This window comes from Myxocyprinus asiaticus, chromosome 4, assembly GCF_019703515.2.
Source record: "Myxocyprinus asiaticus isolate MX2 ecotype Aquarium Trade chromosome 4, UBuf_Myxa_2, whole genome shotgun sequence".
Lineage (NCBI taxonomy): Eukaryota > Metazoa > Chordata > Actinopteri > Cypriniformes > Catostomidae > Myxocyprinus > Myxocyprinus asiaticus.
In genome coordinates this window covers 43,840,850-43,863,195 of record NC_059347.1, presented here as the reverse complement: position 1 = coordinate 43,863,195, position 22,346 = coordinate 43,840,850, and the positions used below count along the sequence as shown (strand labels likewise).

The window sequence follows — 22,346 nt, the reverse complement described above, 5'->3', positions numbered from 1 at the left end:
ACAATTTGAGTTGAATTACTGAAATAAATGAACTTTTCCACGACATTCTAATTTATTGAGATGCACCTGTATATATACACAATATTGCCAAAAGTATTCGCTCATCTGCCTTTAGACGCATATGAACTTAAGTGACATCCCATTCTTAATCCATAGGGTTTAATATGACGTCGGCCCACCCTTTGCAGCTATAATAGCTTCAACTCTTCTGGGAAGGCTTTCCACAAGGTTTAGGAGTGTGTTTATGGGAATTTTTGACCATTCTTCCAGAAGCCCATTTGTGAGGTCAGACACTGATGTTGGACGAGAAGGCCTGGCTCGCAGTCTTCGCTCTAATTCATCCCAAAGGTGCTCTATCGGGTTGAGGTCAGGACTCTGTGCAGGCCAGTCAAGTTCTTCCACACCAAACTTGCTCATCCATGTCTTTATGGACCTTGCTTTGTGCACTGGTGCGCAGTCATGTTGGAACAGGAAGGGGCCATCCCCAAACTGTTCCCACAAAGTTGGGAGCATGGAATTGTCCAAAATCTCTTGGTATGCTGAAGCATTCAGAGTTCCTTTCACTGGAACTAAGGGGCCAAGCCCAGCTCCTGAAAAACAACCCCACACCATAATCCCCCCTCCACCAAACTTCACAGTTGGCACAATGCAGTCAGACAAGTACCGTTCTCCTGGCAACCGCCAAACCCAGACTCATCCATCAGATTGCCAGATGGAGAAGCGTGATTCGTCACTCCAGAGAACGCGTCTCCACTGCTCTAGAGTCCAGTGGCGGCGTGCTTTACACCACTGCATCCGACGCTTTGCATTGCACTTGGTGATGTATGGCTTGGATGCAGCTGCTCGGCCATGGAAACCCATTCCATGAAGCTCTCTATGCACTGTTCTTGAGCTAATCTGAAGGCCACATGAACTTTGGAGGTCTGTAGCGATTGACTCTGCAGAAAGTTGGCGACCTCTGCGCACTATGCGCCTCAGCATCCGCTGACCCCGCTCTGTCATTTTACGTGGCCTACCACTTCGTGGCTGAGTTGCTGTCATTCCCAATCGCTTCTACTTTGTTATAATACCACTGACAGTTGACTGTGGAATATTTAGTAGCGAGGAAATTTCACGACTGGACTTGTTGCACAGGTGGCATCCTATCACAGTACCACGCTGGAATTCACTGAGCTCCTGAGAGCGGCCCATTCTTTCACAAATGTTTGTAGAAGCAGTCTGCATGCCTAGGTGCTTCATTTTATACACCTGTGGCCATGGAAGTGATTGGAACACCTGAATTCAATTATTTGGATGGGTGAGCGAATACTTTTGGCAATATAGTGTATATATATATATATATATATATATATATATATATATATATATATATATATATATATATATATATATATTTATATTGGAATATCCAATTACATCGGCAACCCCCGGGCTGAGGGATTGGTGAATATTCTTGCTTTAGTGATTTTGCATTGAAAATTAAATTTATTTATTTAAAAAAAGAAAAACTTAAATCAAATACAATTCTAAATTCAAATTGCACTCCAAACGAAATGAAAAAGCAATGAAAATAATGAAGTGATCAAAAAAATAATATATAAGTAAGTAACCACCTTTCCATTTACCATCAGGCAAACATGCAGGTGGAAAATTACTTACACAAATGAAGACATAAAAACAATTATAAATGTAAAAATAATAATTATAATGATGATAATAATCACTGAAACATAAATCATGATTTGGGGTGAACGTGTTTTTATATTATTTTATGTTTTAATCACAGATGTACAGTGCATCCCGAAAGTATTCACAGCGCTTCACTTTTTCCACATTTTGTTATGTTACAGCCTTATTACAAAATGGATTAAATTCATTATTTTCCTCAAAATTCTACAAACAATACCCCATAATGACAATGTGAAAGTAGTTTGTTTGAAATCTTTGCAAATTTATTAAAAATAAAAAACGAAAAAAATCACATGTACATAAGTATTCACAGCCTTTGCCATGACACTCAAAATTCAGCTCAGGTGCATCCTGTTTCCACTAATCATCCTTGAGATGTTTCTACAACTTGATTGGAGTCCACCTGTGGTAAATTCAGTTGATTGGACATGATTTGGAAAGGCACACCCCTGTCTATATAAGGTCCCACAGTTAACAGTGCATGTCAGAGCACAATCCAAGCCATGAAGTCCAAGGAATTGTCTGTAGACCTCCGAGACAGGATTGTATCAAGGCACAGATCTGGGGAAGGGTACAGAAAAATTTCTGCAGCATTGAAGGTCCCAATGAGCACAGTGGCCTCCATCATCCGTAAATGGAAGAAGTTTGGAACCACCAGGACTCTTCCTAGAGCTGGCCACCTGGCCAAACTGAGAGATCGGGGGAGAAGAGCCTTAGTCAGGGAGGTGACCAAGAACCCGATGGTCACTCTGACAGAGCTCCAGCATTTCTCTGTGGAGAGAGGAGAACCTTCCAGAAGAACAACCATCTCTGCAGCACTCCACCAATCAGGCCTGTATGGTAGAGTGGCCAGACGGAAGCCACTCCTCAGTAAAAGGCACATGACAGCCCGCCTGGAGTTTGCCAAAAGGCACCTGAAGGACTCTCAGACCATGAGAAACAAAGATTGAACTCTTTGGCCTGAATGGCAAGCGTCATGTCTGGAGGAAACCAGGCACCGCTCAACACCTGGCCAATACCATCCCTACAGTGAAGCATGGTCGTGGCAGCATCATGCTGTGGGGATGTTTTTCAGCGGCAGGAACTGGGAGACTAGTCAGGATTGAGGGAAAGATGAATGCAGCAATGTACAAAGACATCCTTGATGAAAACCTGCTCCAGAGCACTCTGGACCTCAGACTGGGGTGAAGGTTCATCTTCCAACAGGACAATGACCCTAAGCACACAGCCAAGATAACAAAGGAGTGGCTCCGGGACAACTCTGTGAATGTCCTTGAGTGGCCCAGCCAGAGCCCAGACTTGAACCCGATTGAACATCTCTGGAGAGATCTGAAAATGGCTGTGCACCGACGCTCCCCATCCAACCTGATGGAGCTTGAGAGGTCCTGCAAAGAAGAATGGGAGAAACTGCCCAAAAATAGGTGTGCCAAGCTTGTAGTATCATACTCAAAAAGACTTGAGGCTGTAATTGGTGCCAAAGGTTCTTCAACAAAGTATTGAGCAAAGGCTGTGAATACTTATGTACATGTGATGTACATCGTTTTTTATTTTAAATAAATTTGCAAAGATTTCAAACAAACTTCTTTCACATTGTCATTATGGATTATTGTTTGTAGAATTTTGAGGAAAATAATGAATTTAATCCATTTTGGAATAAGGCTGTAACATAACAAAATGTTGAAAAAGTGAAGCGCTGTGAATACTTTCCGGATGCACTGTATAGGCTGCAGAGTTGTGGTCACAGTGAACTGCTCTGTGGAAATAAAGCAAACTGAACTCAAAGCACCTCCTGAGCTGAGATGTCTGAGGACATTTGCAGCACTCATAGATGATACTGTTCTTGCAAAAAAAAAAAAAAAACATTTCAGAAGACAGAAACAAAGAAAGATTGAGAACCTTTTACATGCATGTGTTCCACAAGACTGCAAGCCTTCGTACAAACAGCGTGTCATACATGCCCATTGACAGCTTTTCATCTGTTCTTAATAATATAATAAAGTGTGTTTCTTCAAGCACGTGTCTGTGTGCTGCGGGGCAAATTATTTGTAATATTAATTTGATAATAATAATAGCCTAATAATAATCATTTAATACATTAATGGGAAAACGAGCTCAGGCATCAGCTACTGGCGATCTCTCTGACCATCGTCGATCTCCAAGATCATCGTCTATCGGCACAACCCTAGGCCCTGGATTCTCTCCGTAGTTGTGCACATAGTGCTAGCTGTGATGGAATCTACTGGCAGCACATGGTGGAGGAAGGCCTTCCTTGATGGAAGCCTTTGTTCTGCTGGTTGGTGGCTAAAGAGGGGGTGTCTGTGGTCGCTGGCTTGGCGGGATCTCTCTCTTCTCCTTGCAGTGGCTCTCCTCACATCCGGAGGTGCAATACCTGCCAGAATGTAAAGAATGTCCATGTTGGTGGGTCTAAGGCACCTGGTGATCATTCTGCATGTACTGTTGAGGGCGGAGTCAAGCTTGGAGGCATGTGCTGATCTCTCCCATACTGGACAGGCATACTCTGCAGAAGAGTAGCAGAGGGCTAGTGCAGTAGTTTTAAGTGTCTGAGGATGAGCACCCCATGTAGTAGACATCAGTTTGCTGATGATGTTATTTCGAGCACACACTTTAGACTTGGTTTTCTTAATGTGCATCTTTAAGGACAGGGTTCTATCCAGGGTGACACTGAGGTAGGGAACTCACAGGACTCTAAAGGAACTCCATTCCAGCTCACTTTCAACTACTGTTTAGCCTCACGGTTCCTTAGGTGAAATGCGCTGATTTGGTTCTTGGCGGGTTTAGCATGTAGATGGTTGGCCTCATAATATGGAGTCAGCTCATTGAGAGCATTGGTGAGGCGTTTCTCCACCGCTTCAAACTCCTTAACTTGTGCAGAAATACCTAGGTCATCTGCATAGATGAACCTTAAGGTGTCATCACTTCTTGGTTGGTCATTTTTGTAGATGTTGAATAAGATGGGTGCCAGGACACTCCCTTGAGGTAGACCATTCTTGAGTCTTTGCCATCTGCTCTTCTTACCAACTAACTCCACAAAGAACATCCTGTTTTCCAGCATGCTCTCAATCAGTTCTGTCAGGTGGATGTCTCTCGTTATGTCCAAGATCTTCTGAATTAAGCACCTATGGTTGACTGTATCGTACGCTGTGGACAGGTCAACAAAGATGTCACCTGTTACCATCCCTCTCTCATAGCCATCTTCGATGTGCTGCGTGAGGTTGAGAACTTAGCTGGTGATTGACTTTCCAAGTCGGAAGCATGCCTCTTCAGGGATGAGGCATTAATCTATAGCTGGTGCAAGACGATTCAAGAGGAGGCGTTCAAAGAGCTTGTAAGTGTGACATAGCAATGATATGGGTCTGTAGCTCTTGGGGATAGTGGAGTCCTTACTAGGCTTAAGCAAGGCAATCACATGGGCTTTCTTCCAGATTTTAGGGAAATTCTTTGTTGACAGGCAATGGTTGAACAGTTCTAGAAGCCATTTCTTTACTTCTGGGCCAAGATGTTTAATTTCCTCAGTTGCAATCTTGTCTAGACCCATGGCTTTCCCTGGTGTTAAACTGGCTATTCCTGCTTCCAGCTTCTCCATGGTAAAGGGCTTTGTGTAACCAGGGTCATCAGGGTACCTCTTTCTATCAAGCTTGTTCTTTCCCTCCTGCTTTTTTTTCTTCTTTCCACACTTGGCATTCAGCAGCAGTTGGTTGGCAACTTGGTTGGCCATCACATTGGGTTGCTGAGGCGCTGCTGTATGGTCACCATGGAGATTTCTGATTAAGTTCCATGCCTTGACATGTCAGTTGTCTCAACCAGATTAATTCAGGTCTTCCGCCGCTCTTGGGAGATGTTCTTCATAAAAGTCTCACCCATTTTGACTGTTTCCTCAGAAAATGGATCAGCTTCAAACATGACGATATAGTTCTCGTAGAGCTCAGTGGTCTCATCGGACAAGCCTGGGATTTACTGAGCTCTGCATCCTCTAGGGATGTGACTTCTAACTGCTTTCTTCACAGTCTTGCTGAACTTACTGTAGTATGAAGGGGTTGGCTTGATGTGCATGATCTTTTCTTCCACTTCAGCTCTGAAACCATCCCAATCTGCTTCCTTGTAGTTGAAGCACTGCCTGAACGGTACTGTGTTGGTGACAACAATGGCATGGACTTCAATTCCAATAGAGCGATGTTGAGAGTTGGGCATCGGGTCGTGTACAATCTTTTGACACTGGCCTGCAATACCGTCTGATACTGCAGTAAGGTCAGAGTTGTAGCCATGCTTCCAGTGTGCACTATGGAAGGATGGAGGTAGCTTGGAGTTATGAATGAGACTCAACTGATTTGTAGTCCATCCACTCTTCAACTGCCTCTCTGTTCTTGTTGGTGCTGTGGTAGCCCCATTGGATGCTGTGATTGTTGAAGTCTCCAATGGCTATATGCGGCTTGCCATTTATGTCTGGAAGTGCCTTTCTTGCCATATTTGGCCCCATTTGGATTTTTGTACACAGATGTTACTGTAATGCAGCTCAGTTCGACTGTTAGCACTTCGATGTTATCAGTGTCAGAAAGGTGAGTGGCTTCAACTGTTATGCCTGTCTTAACAAAGACTGTGCTTCCATACTGTCGATGCGGTCTTTCGATGACTAGGTCATAGCCAGGAATCTTGGGGTGGAATTTGTTGTTCCCTCTATGCATCTCCCTGAAGGCAGAGGACATCACATTTACTTCAGCCACATAGGTCAGCCAGCAGTTTACATTTTGATGTTGAGATCCCTTCAGCATTTGCTGATATAGTTACTGCAGCCGGCCCTAAAGAGGGCCCTTGCTTTCGACTCCACCTGCTGCTTCTGTTTCAGGGGTGTTTTCTCTTTGTCATGCTGTGTTGACTTCAGATTTCTTCACTCTGGTGGTGGTAGAATTGGCATTACCCTGGGCTGCGACGTGGACACTTCTACCATGGCCCCAAATATTAATACCATGGCGCCTCATCCCAGTAATTTATTTCAAACATAAACATCAACATTCTTGCATAAACTTTGTTACACAAGGGTCAGACTCAGAGTTAGACCTGTGTGGTATGTTTGGTATGTGTGGACAGGTTTGTCTACACTTAAGAGGGCCAGATGTTTTTCAGGAAAGTCAGTTCAGGGTGTGTTGTCACATTTTTATCTGGGCAAGTTTTTTGTATTTATTATATATTCGTAAGTATATATTGACTTAATTTATATATTCAAATTTAGGTTGGTAAAATTGGGCATTCTAAAAAGTGTGCACTTTGCACAGCCCTACATTATATGACAAGGTGACCAGAAAGTAGTCAGTATATTAGTGGTCTGTGAATAGTTATGACTAACACGTACAGTCAGTGCTTATGTACTATTGCGGTTGGTATTTGATGGCAGCTCACTGGGCCCTGTGGGCTGATGGCTCTAGATGCAGTTAGTGGGGAAAGATCAGCCAGTGGATGTCTTCCTGAAAGAGAGAGGAGAACCAGCAGGAGACACATCCCATCCCCTGACACCTCCACAGCCCTACAGAGCTGCTATTATCCTCTTGCCTACAGGGCCAGGCTTAGCATCACAGGCTTAGAAGTGACAGTGCAATACTCTCACTATAAGACATGCAGATACACACACACACACACACACACACACACACACACACACACACACACACACACATATCTCAGATATTCATCTCAAATATTCATACCACATGCACACTCACATATTCAGGAATCAGGAACAAAATATAAACACGCTAAAACAAAAACACACCTGCAGTACCTGTCACAAGATGTAAACCTGTAATCAAACATGCATGCAGGGACACACACACACATTCTAGCATTCAGTAATGCACATACTGTATGCATAAACAAATGTTTCTATTCACAGTAGCATACACAGTTATATTCATAGAGAATATGTCTTCACCACTAACTGTACTGTTATCCTGCAGCATTTGTACATGGTATACAATGTGATTTTAATGAATTCATACTTTTTCAGAACCAGTTCACACAGTTGGCAATACAATGTAATTTGCTGACTGGCAGGTGGGGAATGATTTCATATTCACACTCGTCAAATCACAAATGAAATCTGGCACTGGCACAGCAGAAAAGAATAGCTTCACCAGTAATGTTTCTCTTTTCCCCACTGCTTCTTACCTGATCTATTATTTTAATACTTCCAAAATTAACTAGCTACAGTGATACTGCTGCTCCCCAGATGCAGTACAAGAATGATGTGACCTCACAAATCATTATTTTGAATTGGATTTTGTAAATAGACTGGATAAGATCAAACACAATCAGTGTTAGTATTGATTAATGTTGCATTTGTTAATTCTACTTGATAAAGCTGTGCAAACAAGGATCAGATAAAGCTGCCACATGCTGGCAAAGTGAAACTGTGAGATTTCAATTAAATTCACAGTAAATTGGTTTGTCTCTTTTCTCAATATTTTAAATGTACATTTAAGGCATAGCGACTTACGAAATGTGCTTAAATCATCTCAAGATTGCAATCCCTGGGATCCCTATTGTTCCACTATTTTTGATTTTTTTGTCTGTCTTGTCCTTGTGTTTACACATTATTAGTCACAAGTGGCAGGTCAAAGTCTAATTTAGTAATTTTGTTTTTAAAAACATTGATATCTTAGTGATTCAGGCAAAAAACAAACATAAAAAAACACTACAACATAATGGGTCTGAATACTTAAGGATTATTATTTCTATGTAAAGTAAAATGTTCTACTGCTGCAGTTCTATCTGTCATTTCACATGTGCTTGATGCAAATATTTTGAATGTTTTGCAGTTTTTACATATGCATATAATTAGTCTTTCTTTATAGAAAGATATTTCGGACACATCCTCACCTCTTGGAACATTGAGCAGGAGAGAAATACCTGGTACCTCTAATGGTCTGGAGATGGAGACTATTGTAACCATAAATTGACTGCCTTATTATTCCATATTGAACTAAAAAACATAAGACATATTACTTGTTTAATGCCCTTTATATAGAAGATTATATTCTTGCACAAATTATTTTTTACATTTGAGCGTTAAACCTAAATTGCAATATAAATGGAATTTTATACTAATTTCCTTCAAGTCAGTTATACAATGAAGCACACAGCAAAACCTTACAATGAAAATTAAAGTAAAATTTTGAAATTATACTGAAAGAGAAACCGTATTTTCTTTAAAATGCACTACACCAACTGGAGAATGAGTGGATGTGGTTGTTCTCATCCATGCTGAAGATCAATGCAAGGTACCAATAAACATAACTTTAAACCTGAAATACGAAATATGTTCTGCAGAACTGATAACGTTTCAAGTTTTGCGTAACTGTCTTATAGGTGATACAATGCCAGTATGTTGTGAGAGTCATTGAGTGGTGGATCAGCTCTTCATCGTATTAGGCCATATTGGGCTCAGGAAAACTAAAAAGGCAGGGAGCTGCTGGCAATTAGTGAAGTGAGACAAAGGGAGGTGTGAAGTGGCCCTCTTAGGAAGACTGAAGGCCAGGCGTCTCATTCTGAATCATTTGCAGAAGTTTGAGTTATGCATGCAAATCAGTCAGCCAACGTAGCACCGCAATAGTCCAAATTTTAGATGACAATATTCTGAATAAAAAGCTGTGCGGCAGCTCTGCTTCTGCCTTTCATTTCCTTATGTTGTAGAGTGCAAATCTGTGTAATTGGGTAGTCATTGTGATGCAGTCAGTCAGATAAAACAGTAGACCTACTTTCAGTTTCTTGGGTGCCATTTAGTTGATCAAGTCCACCTGTACTGTGATATTGTGCTTATTTCTTATACTGGGTGGGATGAAAAGGAGCTCTGTGTTTGTCAAGTTGAGTTGAAAGTACCGTCTTTCATCCAGGTCAAGAAAGTTCTTCTACTGAAATTGGTCTTTGCTTATTGAAATTCGGACCACTGTCCCCAGTGGCCGAAGCTGCAAGGTCCAGTTTCCGGGTGAAATGTCCACAGAGTGGGGCCAAAAGCAAGTTGTTAAGCGAGTTGATATGATACAGTCAACAGGAATGCATATTTCATGAACCATACACCCTAACCAAAACCTAACCATCAGTGGAGGATAAATATAATCTAAGAGGGAAAATGCAGCCTCAGAATCACGCTTATAATTGATTATTTGAATACGATTACTTCCTGATGTCCATAGGACCAGAACCTGAGTCTCTGAGGTTGTGCACTACTAGTAGCACCACAGGAAAATGTAAACACATTTGAATTGATACAAAGATATATAAAGGGAGATACCTCTTGTTAGTAACTCTGCAGAATGGGGTTGATGTTATGGTACCGGAACATTTGGTAGCAACATGTCAAGTTCTTGTGTGATTATGTTGGATTTAGCCCAGTTAGGTTGCATTCGGTGAGAAAGAAATGGAACCCAACCCTTAGCTAATGTGGCATAGACCCCCATGCCTTCCAAAATACCTTGTACGGTCTGGCCATAAGGTAAGACTCAAACCATCAAAGTATGGTTCCTGTGGCAGCAGATACATGTAGCAGAAAGAGGATGATCTAGAGGCATCTCTCACCAACCACAGGGGAGGAACAGACAGCAGGGCAGTTCCCATTAAATGGATGCTTTTGAAGCCTGAATTGCATCCAGCTGTGTTCTGAGAAAGAAAATTGGACACCTGATTGAAAACAGTTCAATTAAGTGTTTTTGCCAAGAGCAGAGGTAGAGAGACCAGTCTGTGGTTTTCCAGAAGTGTAGGATGGAGTGTAGGCTTTTTTTTTTTTTTAGCAATAAGTTTACTAAAACCATCCTAAATGTGATGGGGAGTGTGTTAGTTAGACTGAGAGATCTGATTCCATTAGAAGAGAGAATGTTGTGAGAAAACTTTTCCATAAATGTGGTGACTAACTACTTGTGAATGCATGGTGTGGCTGCTGATGGCTACCACTTTTTCAGTGATAAAAGTGGCAAAGTCATTATCGGTTAGAGACGTAGTGGGAGGAGGTGGAGGGGTAGGACATACTGTAGGAGAGGTAAATGTCATGAATAGTCGGCAGGTGATGACCTGTTAATGGTCATGCCATGTTGGTAAGTGGCTTTGGCCAGCTCTGTCAAGATGGAAAAATGCTCCTTCCGAATAACTTGTTGGGGGGCAGTGGTGGCTCAGCAGTTAAGGCTCTGGGTTACTGATCAGAAGGTTGGGGTTCAAGCCCCAGCACCAACAAGATGCCACTGTTGGGCCCTTGAGCAAGGCCCTTGACCCTACCTGCTCCAGGGGTGCTGTATCATAGCTGACCCTGCACATATGTGAAAAAAAGAATTTCACTGTATATGTGCAAATGTATAATGTGTGATAAACAGATATAATTAAATTAATTAAACTTCTGTTCTGGGTTCATGTAATCTTTGCTTCTGGCCTTCGTACAGACTCTGATCATGTGGCTATAGTCAAAGATGTTCTTCCTCTTCCAAGTGAACTGCCTGGTACCAAAATATTATCCTAAATCATGTTGCTCTGATCTTGTGTTGTTTGATCTAGCTTTGCCTATGCTAGCTCTTATTAGAAAGCCTAATTCCTCTGCTGCCAGACTGTTTCAGCATTTTTGCTCATTGCTTCAACTTTGCTCAAAGGCAACTCCAATTTGTACATTAGTACATTTTTTGTTGTTGAATATTTGCTTCTTTAGAGTGCTATACATTTTTAGAGATTAATATTAAGAATGAAGATATAGATTTAACATTTATAATTAATTATCCATTCAACATGTATGCTTTAAGTAATTTCATTAAAAAATATTACTGATAAAAACATGATATTTGAAAATCTTTTTAATACTTGTTTTGAGTTGCAGCATGCAATATTCTACAGTATATCCAGTGCCCTATAATAGCCAGTTAGCATTTGTACAAAATGTAATTAATTTAGAATTCAGCTAGTTTCCCCAAGGATACAGTATATTTTTGTACATTCGAGAAATTTGTGGAATGCTTTTTGTTTCAGGGGTCTGGATCTTTCTATATATAAAAAAATATTTAGGATCTTTATGTCTGTGTGGGGAACTGTTTCCCACCCAGATTCTATATAGAGGAACTTTTAAATGACATTCACATAATGAAAAGAATATCAATGCATTTAAATAAAGAAATGAATAAGGAAAAGCTGCCCCATTAAGGTGCCATGTTCACTAGCTCAGTAGAGAGGTGCCTGGATTTGTTTTATGTGATGGCCATCTAGTGTCTGAATAAATGTATCACACAAAACAATTTGTCTTAGTGCTCACAGTGATTATACAGAAGAGTACACTTTATATTAGGTGGCCTTAACTACTATGTACTAACATTAAATACATAAAAGACTATGTATTTACTGTGTAACTGCATGTTGTTCTGCAAAATGTCCACATTTGCAGCAACTGAGGTTGAGGTACGGGTAGGTTTAGGAGTAAGGGTAGGGTTAGGTGAAGGCTATAACTTGTTAATGGTGGGTAGCTTGTATCCATTTAAAATGCTGTTTGGTCACTAGTTTATCTTTCTGAATCTTTGGCTCTAATTCCTCCTCTCTCTCATTTTCCTCAGTCTCTAAAGCAGTGAATTAGGTTTTGGGGTAAGTGTTGGGTTAGGGTTAGGGGTAAAGTTAACATTGTAACTACAAAATGTAATTAAATGTAAGTACTTTAAATGTAATTACAATGGAACAACATGTATGTACATAATAAATACATTGTATCAAATGGTTAAGTACATAGTAGTTAAATCCGAGCTCTGGTCCCATGAGTGGTGCAATTTCAAGGTATATTCTTAACATAGGTTGGATAATGATAGTTTAAAGCAAAGTAAAACCAGTAATCATTTTATGTAGTATTACATAAACAAGTTCCACATCTGGGCAGAAAAGGCTGAAATTGAATAAAACATTAACAAGAATATGTGAAACATCTTCTAATTCAGTGTTTCCCAACCTTTTTTCTGCCATGGAACACTTTTTACAATTAAACAAATCCCATGGCACACCTCTATCCCACTGTCCCACATAACCATCATTGATAGTTTTCCTTTTCAAGAACTTTCATGTTTTCTGTCCATTTTTGTGGCATTTACTCGTAATGTTTGTAATTTGGCTATGCAAAAAACGCAAGTCACGTAGGTACGGTAATGAGATCACAGGTGGCAAGAGTGCTAATTGGGTAATGAATAAAACAACAAATTTGCTTTTTAGATTTGTTCTTGCAAATTAATTCCTGCAATGCCACAGCAAATAATTTTTTATTTATCTATTTATTTTCATGGCTCCAGACTAACATTTAAGAGTGGTAGCACCGGTGTTAAATTCTACAAATGGTCGCACCAGCACTTGAGTTGGTCGCACTGGTCCAACTGAAAGAAAATTTGTTTTCTTTCACGGTTTCTTTCTTTTTATCAGGATCTTGATGATTAAAATACAGTCATCTGAAGACAAACAAAGCCTTTTTCTGCAATCAGAGGGCATTAGAAATTATTTTACACAGAAGGAAAGTTCCACTGTATCCATAGTTTTAACTGTGGTATTTGCAATAAGATCATAGTAACAAAAAGTATATGTAAAACCATGATTAGCAGTAACCATAAAACAAATTATGGCATTTTTCATAAGAAAGCACATTCTGAAATTAAATTATATTCTCTCACTACCATATTGATATAAATTCATGGTAAATATTTTTTTAATATCTGTGATGTGTGGATTGAAACCTTACAATTTCTGTCTGTTCATTGTGCAGATTTCTCCTTTATTCCTTTTCAATGCTGTTTAGAATGTTGGGGCCGTTTAATAAAATTTTAAACTAGTTTAATCATCGACACATTATGGGCTTTAATAGACCAGCCCGTGCTTCTCGCAGCTCTGTTTATGATGCTCGAGACTGGTCCACATCTAAATGCACGTCTCTGCGCTGATCTGTCCATTGAGCAGTGCTGACTGTTCCGGGTAAAGCTGTTTCCTTTCGCATTTGGAACATTTGCCATTTGATATTTCTCATACGGAACAAAAAACGACAGAGCACAATCAGAGAGTCAGAAAACTTTGTAGTCGCACCAATGCGACCTCTCTTGCAAAGTTTCATTGAACTGTTAGGAAAAATGGTTGAAAAATTAGTCTCAGTCCAGAGCCCTGATTTATTTTGTGGAATCTGATATGACACTAGTGTGCTGCGGCGCAGTGGTTGGGAAACACTGTTCTAATTGGAGCCTTGACAGAAGAACACAGATACACCCTCTCAGCTCGAAAACTTTGATATATGAGGCAGGTCACAAATAATCACTGGCTCTCTCTGAAAGTAAAGAAAGCTAATGGCTAATTATCATGATGACCAAGGGGCGTTTGATTTTGTTGCCCACAACTGCACAGCATCCATCACAATAAACAAAATCTCTGCTGCTCTAACAAGCATACATTGCACATAATTAGAGCTACTTGTGAGTACAAAAGAGATACAAATGTGATGTTGGTGTACTGGAAATGTATGAGTTTTAAACGAGTATAATATTTATAGGGAAAATTATGAAAATGAAAATTTATGACAGAATGAAGGATAGCTATTCTTGAAAAGAATTGACCATGCAAAATCGGTTGTGTATGGATTTTTATGCCTCTTACAAAAAAGAAGAGTGCAAAGTCCCAAAGCATTTTGTAGAGATTAAAGGATGATATTTTGGAGCAGTGACATCTGTGTCTTTCAAATTGTTTGGGACTGCAATGCTCCTGAACTAATAAGGCATGCAACCGGAGCTCATTAAAGAGACAGTTCTCACTCTATCATCACTTCTGAATAATGATAAGGGTTTCCTTGCTATAATGTTTTACTGGCTTCATCAGAAATGTGCCACTCTTAAGATCACCCTATTTAGCAGTTGAATTTGTATGATAATTTGATATCTTTATAAATTGATAATGGAACAGTTTTGATAAAAGGCAGTTCTTGCTATTATAGTCTGGGTATTATAAGCGATATTGGTCAAAATCCTCTCTAATTAGTTCACACAAATGTATTGCACATAAACATATTCTGAAATACACTAGCAATTTTTAGAACTTATTTTCATGACGTCAATTGAAGTATGTGATTACTTTTGTGTAGATCACAAAGTAATTGCTGCTGTGCTTTGCTTGTTTGTATGCGTGTGTATGTGTATAATGAAGAGTTGGCCGTGATTGCAATGTAAATATGTTGCGTAATGCATGCTGAAGTTAAAATAAATGCTCATGGTTAAGTGGTTGAGTTGTCCTCTCACCCTAAGCTGCACTCACTTCTCACCAGTGTGATAGAGCTCCAGGGTCTGGGTGTTTTAATTTATACATAGTGTCAGGGCTTGTCTGGTCACATCCACAAATATGTCATTAACTGTTTTTCCTCAGTATTATTAGTATCTTGGAGGCATGATTCAATAATTCCTAAATCACAGTGGTGTGTGGTGGAATTCTTGAAATGAAGAAGTCCCCTTTTTGCATTTGGGGTTTTTAAGTAAAATGTAAGTTCTTGTTCCAGTTCTATTTGATGCTTTTACAGTTTTGGGGTTAAAGACATATGGAAAAGCATTTAGTTTGGGACAATCAACAATTAACCAATACCCTAATATACTGTATTTGAATGTTTATATTAAACTATTTATTAAAACCAAGTCACATCAATGTTTCATCAGTTTATGCATTTACATTTATTTTTTACAAAGTTTCAAAAATAATAACTACCTTAATACAGTAACAAGCATATTTAGAGTTTTTTTTTAATTTGTCACTATTGCTTGCTGTCGTTTGGCAGTTATTATTCACCTGCTTTCTGGACCATTGGTCAACAAATGCTCAGTTAACACCTCAGGTGAAAGGAAGGTCACAGGCACGGAGGTGCACTTTTAATTTAACCGAGCTGAGTGCTCACTAAACACTCACAGTTCATGTTGTTTTTCGAATGCATTTCTAGTTCATTTCAATTTGTAAGTGAAAGTGGGGATGTCTGAGGCCTCATACACTCTACAAAGTTTCAGGAGTGACAGCCAAATTTAAATGCAGGAGTAAATCCCTTAAAGATATAGTTCACACTAAAATGAAAATTGTCTCATCATTTACTCACCCTCATGCCATCCCAGATTACTTTCTTTCTTCTGCTGAACACAAAGATTTTTAGAAGAATACTTCAGCTCTGTAGATCCTACCAATGCAAGAAATCAGAAGGTCCAAAAAGGACATAATGGCAGCCTAAATGTAATCCATAAGACTTCAGTGATTTGATCCTTGTCTTCAGAAGTGATATGATAGGTATCAATAATATTGATATGTTTCTCACCTACACTTATCAAATTGCTTCTGAAGACATGGATTTAATCACTGGAGCATATGGATTACTTTTATGTTGCCTTTATGTCCTTTTTGTACCTTCTGAGTTCTGGCCACCATCCACTTGCTTTGTATGAACCATCAGAGCTGTGATATCCTTCTAAAAATCTTTTTGTTCTGTGGAAGAAAAAAAGTCATACACGTCTGGGATGGCATGAATGAGAGTAAATGATGAGAGAATTTTCATTTCTGTGTAAACTGTACCTTTAAATGTTCATTCCATGTGTGCATGGAATACAGGACTGACTCCCGCGATAATTCACATGTGATCACCATAGCAACGCTGCAGCATTTCGCGCCTGTGAACAAGAAACCAGAATGCCACCAGTGTAACCCGTTTGCTATTTTTGAGCAAAGAGATTATCCAACAGAGATGTATTATCTTCTGGTAATGTTACGTTTGCTGCCGTTGACAGAATCGCCGTGTTTTGTTTATGCACGTCTAAGCGGCTGCTGTGAAACAATGTGCACGCTTTTTCTGGACTGTAATGTATGGGTTACCTCGAGACCGCAGGGCTGATGAGAGAAACTACAGTGGAGAGAGACTGGAATATATGAATGAATTAAGAAATAATCCTCTGTTTGTGTGATGTGCACCAGGAGAAGATGGTTACATCTCACACTTGCTATTAATCACATCATTAACAACTAATTGTTCAGTTCGGTTCCGTACACTGTAAATCCTAATGCTCAAAATAATTATGGAAAAAATTAGATCATACAAATTAGTTCAAATAAATTAACACTTGATGTGTATTTAGAATTTTCTCTTTTTTTTTTTTTTTGAGTTCATGAAACTTACACCTTTTAAGTAACCTGAATTGTTAAATGTTTTGAATTTAATGAACTTGTCTCTTTAAATTGACAGGAACTTAAATTTACCCGAAACTGGGAAAGGGATTTTTATTTCCCAACATGATTTTCATGGCACTTGACAGGGAGAGTGAATGTTAAAATTAAGTGTTATGTAGTGTGTCTTTGTGCAAGATGAATGTAAAGGGAGATACTTGATAGTGTTTAATGTTTTGTTGTGTTGTTTAGAAGAGTTTCTGTCATGTTCAAGTTTTTTGCGGGGTTACCATTATGGTGAATAGTGGAGCTTGAGATTAGTATGAGGACAGGTACAGTATTAGATAATTTTACAGTATATTGATATACTTGTTGAGCAATTGCTATGCTAATCAAAGCATGGTTTATCTAAGTAGCATGTATTCAGCATGCTAACATCCATTGTATTAGCTTGTTCTAGCTAGCTATGTTCCCTCTACTTGACATATTTAAGTTGAACCAAAGAGTTACATTTAAAGTTAAACATCATTAAAATGCATATGTTAGCTTATTCAATATTTCAAATGAAGAAAAAAATCAACATGCATGAGTAGTACAAAATCAGAATCTGACAGTTCTGCTTACTTAAACTTGTAATTTATTAACTTAAATAAAAAATGATGTAACTGATTACCTCAAAGTTCTGCTAACTTCGGGTTTACAGTGTACACACTGTGTGGACTTTATGAATGCAGTTTTCACTACCTGAATTTTTTGGGAGTTAATTTGGTTGTAGAATGCGATTGTCACTCCCGTAAATTACCAAACTGTGTGTGTACAGAACAGGATTAAGCACTAAAAGGTGAACTGACAACCATATTTAGCTGCAGTGTGTATGTGCCTGAGTGTTCGAATTGTTGTTACAGTAACTCTGTACAGTAATTTGTCTATCCTTTTCCACCTCTTTGACCCATTCAGTCTGAATTTAGGACTGGTTGCAAACACAAGTGGAGAGTATAGACCGCAACAGTTTGGTTGTGGAAGTTAAAATCCCATTCATTTTTTCTATAGGGGAATTGATTAACGAAAACTTGTAAACCTTTCATGACAGATCTGCCGTGAGCGCCGAGGCTGTTAATTGATGGTATATGCACCTGCTGAAGCCATCAGTCCGCATAAGCAATCAGTACTTTTAATCAACAACTTTAAATCAATAATTTTATAATTTTCCACCATTTTTAATTTGGTTACGTCATTTGCAATGCCTCATGATAATGTAGTTCATTCCCTCATTAAAGACGTTAATACACATTCTTGTATCTTTGTCTTTTTGACCAATTTAAAAAAAAAAAAGTTTGCTTTAAATCCAAGTTTTTGTTGTTGTGGTTCTTCGCAGAGCTGGTTGGTTTGGTTCATGGCTTAGAACTCTCTTATGAAATTCCAATGGGAAAAATACTTCCAGAGCAAAGACATTTGAAAAAGTGGGCAGGCACTGTTGCACTCTATTACAGTGAGGCATTTACAATGGAAGTGAATGTTGCAAATATTTGGAAGGTTTAAAGGCAGAAATGTAAAATGTATGATTATATAAAAGCTCTTACATTAATTCTTCTGTTAGCACTCGTTTATTATTTGAGCTGTAAGGTTGTTTAAAACGTAATTTTTACAATAATTTTAGGGGTTGTTGACATTACATTGTCATGGCAATGAAGCTGTACAGTTGGCTATAACTTTACACAGAAAATGTTAGTTAGTGATTTTATCACATTACAATCATGTTAACATGCTTATTGTTTATTGTTTACTTTTGAAAAAGTTAATATTTTTAGCGTTATTTTATTCAGTTCTATTGTAAGTGACTCACTGTAACCTCGATTTTTGCTTTTTTGTTATAGAAAAGGAGGGGCAAGTCCAAATGTATTTCTGTGGTAATCATCATTATGCCACAAATGCTGTCGACTGAGCTTAACGTTTATTGAACCTGGAATATTAATGTTTAGTGTATAGCTATTTAAAACTGTGATATATTGCAATCTTTCTGTTGTTTCTGTTTTGTCATCATTGGACTTCTCTGCTTTGTGCAATCATATTCTTAGCTGCTTTTGAGTATGGATTTTGATTTAATACAAGTAATTGTGCATTGACCTAATGCTACAGTACGTTTCATCACAGACTTACTGTGAATGGTGCTTAATCTCCTTTTTACCAAAAATATGTTAAATTAATTTACTAACATTTTACTATTCCACCCCCTACCCCATCCCTATAGGAAGGAAGGGAGTTGCTCTGGGAGCAACTTGCTTGTGTTGTCAGATCTGATTGGAGGACAATCCTCTCTCCTCATACCTGCACATTAAGCCCGATGTCATACTGACATGAGTAAACATAGGTTGCTGTGGATACACTCCTTGCCTTAAAGAGGGGCATAATCTTCTCACCATCTCAAGGCACCTTGAGAGACAAGAGAAGCTCGCATCCAAGGAGAAGGCAGAGAGAGGAGGAGCTTCCCAGTTTGGTACTTAGTATTCCACCCAGCTCTCCATGACATCTCTCACATCTGCATGGCCAGGTGACATCTGTTGAGAGTGAGGATTGATTGTAAAGCTTCATTATTACAGTCTTACTCCTCAGGGATGCTGACCTGGTGACAGCAATTCATGATAGCCAACTCTGTGTGTTTGCTTGCATTACATTCTCCGCATTTCTCTCTGTCTCTTTCTGTCTTTATACTGCACCATTAATTTGCTTAAACACTTCTCCCCCAAGGAGATTTTTTTCCTGGAACATTTCAGAGACAAAAGCAGACTATATAACAAACACTGTATTATTAAAGTCATCAAATGGAAAGGGAGTAGTTCAATCCATTGCACTGAAGAGCAAAATGGGGAAGGCTTTTTTTTTTTAAGCCCCCCTCTCTCTACCACATTATCCTGGCAATGGTCAATACGTCATATGTTTGAAGATGATGGAGTGTGCAAGGATGGAGCAAGCCGGAGGATGAAGAGGAGACTTAGCAAGAGAGATAAAAGGAGGAATACAGGAGAGCAGGTCAGAGAAGTGCAGATAGAAGATATAGGGTGGAAATCAGGTATATATTTTCATTTCATTAATCTGTTCATTTGTGACCTCAAAGACCTAAACTGGCAAAGAGAAAGATTGCGTGGAATAAAAAAAAAAATGTCATAGAATTTACTTAAAATCCAGTTATTTTTATTTTATTGAAACATTTAAAATTTTACATTTTCATCCACTTTCACTTATTACTCTTTGATTTCATCGCTTAACCTTCACTGCAACACTCAACCTCATTCTAAATCATGAGCTCCCTCATCTTGTGTCTTTTGTTTTTTCTTCTCTTTGTCAGTTCATACTCTCATGCATGTTTAATTTTATCCATGTATTTCCTATCCTCCCCTCTGGGTTCTCCCGTAATCTCTCTCCCTCTTTCTCTCTCTGTCTTTGCTCTCTCTCTCTCACATGGTTCTTCAAGACAGCGCAGCACTGCTCTACATCACAGCTTCTGTTTCCAGCTCTCCTCTACTCTCCTCCACTCCGCCTCACTCTTTTTCTCTGCTCCTCTCCACTCATTCAGACCGCATGCTCCCTGTCATCTCTGGCACTGTCGGGTCTGTGTGGCTGCTGCTGCCGGTGGAAGTGGACCCGGACACCCTGTATGGTCTGAAGGTGTTTTCCTGACCCTGTGGATCTGTGGGGAGGGGAGGGAGGGTGGGGAGGGGGTGCAGGTGAAGGGCTTTAGTGGGAGGAAACAGGTTGTGCGGCTTTGCGGCAGGGCTGAGGAGGGTCATGCTTCATGAGTTAAGTGGATTTTGGACAGAGACCCCTCACACATCACCGCCCCAATGTGGGGTCCTTTTCAGGATGGTGGGAACATCCGGCCAGGAGCGATGAACCAACTGGATGCTCCACGGCCACTCAACTGGACCATCAGGAAACTGTGCCATGCAGCCTTTCTTCCCTCTGTGCGCCTGCTAAAGGTACTCGTGGGATGGGAAAATGGGGGGAGGAAGAAGAAAATTATGTAGTTTATTACTGGAGGATGGTAGAAGATATTTTAAAAGATGTCATATTGGCTTGCATTGGTAGAATTATTTATAGGAAAAGAGAAATATAGAACAATAAAACTAAGCTTGCATTGGTAGAATTGTGTTGAAAAGAGAGAAATGTTAATAAGAAAGGTGAAGCTTTCCAAATAATTTTTCCATCCTTTATTCTATGCATTGTCTCTCATGATATGAGGACTGTGAGTGATTCTCTGCGACTGATTCTCTCTAAAGCATTAAGCTCAAAACGACATTTATCCGCTCTGAAATTCAGACAAGAAGTGCTCTTCACTGGAGCTTTCTTGCAGTGCATTGTACCAGCTAACTTCTCTGTCTTATTTGATAATGGCAGGTACCCCACTCATGTGGAAGCACATTGTCATAGCCTCAAGTGCCGAGGTCCATCAGCTAAATTAAAAATTGCATCACATGGTGTGCAGTAAGTGGTATTAGCCTCTTTAGAGTCACGCTTTATTGCTTGCCTGCAAATCACTGTGAACTTGCACTGTGTGGACTTGTACAACATTGCACTGCATTTCACATAAATCAAAAACGTATAAATTGTATGTGTGATTAAGATTATAATTACCTTTTGTTTTGATGTTTTACACAGAGGTGTAAACTAATAGGAAGTGATGAATGTTTACTGCACACTTGGGGCTATGTTAGTTGCTTTATGACTGAGAGAAAGATCCAGAGAGATCTAAGGTGATACTGTGGCATAGTAAATGACCTACCAATTGCATAAAAGTGCCTTCAATGTAATTTCATCTAGTATTATAGCGTGTTGTATTACATAATGTAGTTAATTTTCTGCTAGTATTATAGTAATAGTCAAGTGAAGAATGGTCACAGTGCTTACGCTGTGATGTTCTACGCATTCAGGAGTGAAAATCTTCCCGGGTTATGACTCATGATGTTATGAGTGGATCATTATTTTCTGGGTTTAGCATCTGGAGGTGTGGTGTTACAGAGAACTATTACAGAATGGTCTGATGTTGTGTCGTAAGCTGTATTTTGCACAATTGTTCTGGCTGTGAAAAGCGGAAGACTGGAGCCTATTTATAGCTGTAAGTTCATGAGTGGATTTATAGTAAACAGCACCTCTTTACTTGCTAACATCAGTCAAATGTATGAGCTGTGCTTGTGTTTTCCATAATACATTTCCATTGCTGACTGACTTTACTATTTATTCTAATCATTGCCTAATCTCAACCTAAGCACAAAACATTGTGTTTCCGTTGTGAGTACGCTGTGCATGTTTTGGCACTCTTTTCCCTTTCGTTTCACACACCCATATAATTTATATTTTTGGATTTAATTCCAATGGACTTTCGCCAGTTTTCGTGGTTCCTGCTTGTGTGTGGGGGCGGGCTGCTCTGCTCACCAGCCTGGTACGGTGTCTTACCCAGTCTACCTGATTCCACCGGCCTGCCTACCTTGCAGAGTTTGCAG

At 39.4% G+C, this 22,346-nt stretch overlaps 1 protein-coding gene across 2 annotated transcripts in view; it reads left to right on the top strand.

The window, feature by feature from the left end:
- Nucleotides 1–22,346, top strand: part of LOC127433615 (transient receptor potential cation channel subfamily M member 3-like) — a 217,087-nt gene that overhangs the window by 22,509 nt on the left and 172,232 nt on the right. The window contains exon 1 of one of the 2 annotated variants that reach the window (XM_051685668.1): nucleotides 20,637–20,825. The exons of the other annotated variant lie outside the window; for it this stretch is intronic. Within the exon in view, the coding sequence (XP_051541628.1) occupies nucleotides 20,691–20,825 (135 nt within the window). The 5' untranslated portion in view covers nucleotides 20,637–20,690. Of the gene's footprint in view, nucleotides 1–20,636; nucleotides 20,826–22,346 lie in introns of those variants that run through there. 2 annotated transcript variants of the gene reach the window in all.